General features: G+C 57.2%; 1 protein-coding gene across 1 annotated transcript; it reads left to right on the top strand.

Moving 5' to 3' along the window:
• Nucleotides 1-208: 208 nt before the first annotated feature.
• LOC122372472 (serine protease 33-like) lies at nucleotides 209-1928 on the top strand. The gene is made up of 2 exons (XM_043349685.1): nucleotides 209-566; nucleotides 867-1928. The coding sequence occupies exons 1-2, from the start codon at nucleotides 209-211 to the stop codon at nucleotides 1823-1825; spliced, it is 1317 nt and encodes a 438-aa protein (XP_043205620.1). The 3' UTR covers nucleotides 1826-1928.
• Nucleotides 1929-4213: the final 2285 nt, after the last annotated feature.

Below are 4213 nucleotides of genomic sequence, written 5' to 3'. Positions count from 1 at the left end.
GAGTATCCCGTCACCCACACCTGCCGAAGCCCGGAAGCTGAGCAGGATCTCTCTGTCGATCCCGCTATTGTGAGTTGTGACTCAGGATGGCCGGAAAGCCCGCTGCAGCAGCTGCCCTGACTCGGTGACTCGGGGGCGCGACTCGCAGTTGCCGCCTCACCTCGACAGTGCCCGGACCCGTGTCCTCGCCTCCGTCACCGCTGCCGCCATGAGGAGTACCACGGCGTCGCCGCTGGCTCTTCTGGCGCTGACCTGCGCTGTGCTGGGCGCTCAGGCCAGTGTGATTGTGTTCCGCGAGAGTGGAGGGGTGCAGTGCGGCACAGGTCGCTCCTGTGTCTCAGCCCTCGCCTGTCCGGAGATCATCTCTGTCCACCAGCTGGTGGGGAGGCCCATCTGTGGGTTCAGCGGTCGGATCCCCTTCATCTGCTGCAGGCTGAGGTCGGGCGGCGATGGGCAGTCGGGAGATGTGACCTCAGACGAGCGACTAACCTCCAGTTCGATAGTCTCTGACGGACAGCTGCCACCTCCGGATGCTGCTGGGCAGCGTTCACCTCTGGCTCCTGATGGTCAGCAGTTATTGGCACTCCCAGCGGACTCTAACGAAAAACTGAGGCCACCTCCAACGACAGTCTCTGATGGAACAACTTTATCAGGTTCATCAGATGGACCAGGTGATCTGCCGTCCATCAGCTCATCAAATCTGTCGACTTCAGGTAGAATGAACATCAATGAAGAGGAATTGGACGACCGCGAACCGACGGAATTGCAAGAAGGGTTAAATCTTCCAGAAAAGGAAACCCCACCAGAAGAGTCCATCTCAATTCCGTTTAACGGGTCGCAAGAAGACCATCAACCACCACTGGCAGCGTTCGCTGAAGAGACGACCGAAACTGAACCGGAGGACGAGGAGGATGCTGAGTGGGACGATGGCTCGTGTGGATTGGTATCGTTGAGCTCAGCTCTGCAGCGACAAAGGAGGGACACCTCTTCCGCTCCACTCCAGCCTGTGGAGGAGGTGATACCTCCACCGGAGACCGACCGATTTCGGACCGAGGTGGTACAGGGCAGAGGCGTGGACCAGCCCGGTCGCTGGCCCTGGATGGCCGCTGTGGGTCGGCAGAGGCCCGGCGACCCCACTCCGACCTGGCTGTGCGGCGGGGCGCTGCTGAGTGCTCGCTGGGTGGTCACCGCCGCCCACTGTGTACCCACGGACGATGTGGCCTCTCTCAGGGTTAGAGTTGGAGAGCTGCGTCTGTCAGCTCCGGCGGCGGTGGAGCGAGGCGTGACGCGCGTGCTGCGTCACCCGGAGCAGACAGCCGCACTGCACGACCTGGCTTTGCTGCAGATGAACCGCCCCGTCCGCCGCTCGGAGACGGTGAGCGCCGTGTGCCTGCCGTCTCCCGGTGCCGACTTCACCGGCCTTCCGGTCACCCTCACCGGCTGGGGTCGACTCAGCTTCGGCGGCGCCACGGCCGACGTCCTGCAAGAGGCTCAGCTGCGGGTTACCGACACAGCCCAGTGTGAGGCCGCCTACAGTCGCCTGGCTGGCTTCTCTCACAGTTTCCCTGGAGGTTTCAACGGCTCGGTACTCTGTGCCGGGGACGGACCGACGGGTGGAGAGGATGCCTGTCAGGGCGACTCGGGAGGTCCGCTTGTGTACCGTGCCGCTGCCACAGGAGGGGAGGCGCAGTACCTGCTGGTGGGGGTGGTGTCCACGGGGATTGGGTGCGGTAATCCGCACTTCCCCGGCCTCTACACCCGCGTGGCCAGTTACGTCCCGTGGATAAGGGCCGTTGTGTTTGGAGAGGAACCTGTAGAAAAGTAAGCGATAAATTGGTCATTGGTCAACGGCAACGCATTGCAAAAGAAATACAGCAGATCGGTAAGAACTAAGAATCCGATCCACAGCTGGATTTAACGGCAGCGAACCATCTTCGTTTCGCCGTGTACTATAAATCGTTTATCATGAATCGTTTATAAATCGTGCACGAACTATTACTTAGAGTAAAGATCCGGACCAACAGGTCTACACAGGCCTCTAAATTCCGTGTACTCCTAAGGTAATGTAAGGTCAGGTAAGGTTTATTCATAGTTTTGGTGTGGGTTTATGCGCTTCTTTTCACATGGAAATGCAGAGCCTGTATAATTAACTCATAAACGATAAGCGATTAGGAGCCTTATCGATGCAGCATGAGCAGTTACACTTACAAGTTACAACCTGTAGAAATGCGGCATTTACTAAAAATAAAATAGCATTCGCCACATTTGCTGTTAAATTGGAATTTATTAGCAAAAGTTTGCTTTCCATAAACACGTCATTACTCATTCTTTCCACGCGCAACACCAAATTGACCTGACGTTCCAAAAATAACGAGGGCAGCATCCAGAATAAAAATGTCGCTGTCCCGACACTTCCCTCTTTAATGAAACTCATCACTTTCCGAACCCTCCGTCCCCGTATCATCAATCAAAGCCAATATGGTGCTGTCGTGGGATGCGATCTGACGAAGGGCGCGGCCGGTCGCCCCAGCAGTCGTTAGAATTCTCGCCAGCTTCTCGGAGAAGCTAACTGACGGAGGTTACAGCCGGCGAGGGGCGCCGGGCCGCCGGCGGAGGCAGGGGAGCCGCCCCTCGCCGCAGCGGAGGGGAGCGCTGACGCCGTGCCCATCTCCGATCCGGTGATCGCCAAAGCCACGGCCGCCGCCCCACAGTTGATCCAGCTAATGCCCACTGATGCGAGGGGAGGCCGAAATGACGCCTGTGAGGAAGACGGATGCCAAACATACTTGTGTGTGTTTCCTGAGCGTTATCCCAAAAGTCGTTTAGCCTGTCAGCGCGAAAATGCTCTCGATTTGTCAGTAGTTCAATATTCGTAGGTATTTGGCACGATATGTATTCAACACAGGCGAACGGGGTGTGATACGAACTGCGAAGTCTCAGCTCTGCGTTGGGTAGAACGGGCCCGTGGAGCGGCTCCGGATGCTGACTGCAAGTGCAGCCACGGAGGCAGTGACACTCCAGGACAAAGAATCGGGGAATTCAGGAGGGCAGGAAACGGAGGTAAATTGTATCATGCCTACCGTCATACAATATTTTATCGGTGTCTCTACATCGGCATCCATATCAACAGTTGATTGAAGAAGCAGAAATACTAAAGATAAAATTTGAAACGTTCGCACGGCGTCCTACGTTGTGAATTTAAAATGCTTTAGGATGCACTTATGACATTGCAAGGTCCACAACGCCATCCAGGGCATCCGGTCGCAACAGGTCGGCAGCATCTGCCGGGCCAAGCCTACGGAGATGAACAACATCGACGGAGTCCTGGCCCGGCCCATTGCAGGAGACCGGACTCAGCACGGAATCTCCACCATCCACTGCTGGATCCAGTCGATGGAGATGTTCATTCACATCGCGTACTGACTCCCGTTCTGCGAGTGGCAGGCCCGTGGAGAGGAGAAGCAGCGGATCGTCAAGGAACAGAAGCAGCGGATCCAGACCGAGTTTCGTCAGCGTTTGGGGCTCCTGATCGACCAGCCCCTTCCTGGCGGAATAGGAACGACCAACGACGGCAACTCGGCCCGCCGCTTCTTCTTGGAGCACGAAACGTCTGCGGGCATCCTGGGCCTTGATTCCACCCTGATCCGCCGCTTCAGCTACCTCCTCCGCGCTGCGTCCTCCAACTTCCACCTCGACGAAGAGCGGTTCGGCGTGTACGCGGTTGAAACGGCCAGGATGTTGGCCAGTCAGTATGGGTGGTTCAGGATGCCCCAGTCGGTCCACAAGCTCCTGATCCATGCTCCCACTGTCTCCGCCGGCATGCTCCTTCCCCTGGGGGCGATGTCAGAGGAAGCCCAAGAAGCCAGGAACAAGGACTTCAAGGCAATCCGGGAGCACCATTCGCGCCAGATGTCCCGGGTTCAGTCCAACATCGACCTGGTCCACCGGCTTCTTGAGACTTCCGGCCCCTTGATCAGCCCCCTCCGGATGCGGAAGCTGAAGACTCCGACGACCACGGCCACGGACCAGTTTCCTTCAGAGGTCCTGGCCCTCCTTCGGGCTCCATCGGTGAAGCTGTAGAGCCTGGGTGGTGGTGGTGGTGGTTGTCTTGCTGGTCGCGGGGATGAACTTTCAGTGTGTGTTATGATGGGGAGGGGAGGCATAAAGTTGCCAACTTTCAGTGTGTGATATGATGTGACATATAAACAGTTTT

The sequence above is a fragment of the Amphibalanus amphitrite genome, unplaced genomic scaffold, assembly GCF_019059575.1.
Source record: "Amphibalanus amphitrite isolate SeventyFive unplaced genomic scaffold, NRLGWU_Aamphi_draft 001363F_arrow, whole genome shotgun sequence".
NCBI lineage: Eukaryota > Metazoa > Arthropoda > Thecostraca > Balanomorpha > Balanidae > Amphibalanus > Amphibalanus amphitrite.
The sequence above is the reverse complement of the archived record's forward strand: the minus strand, read 5'-3'. Positions and strand labels throughout refer to the sequence as shown.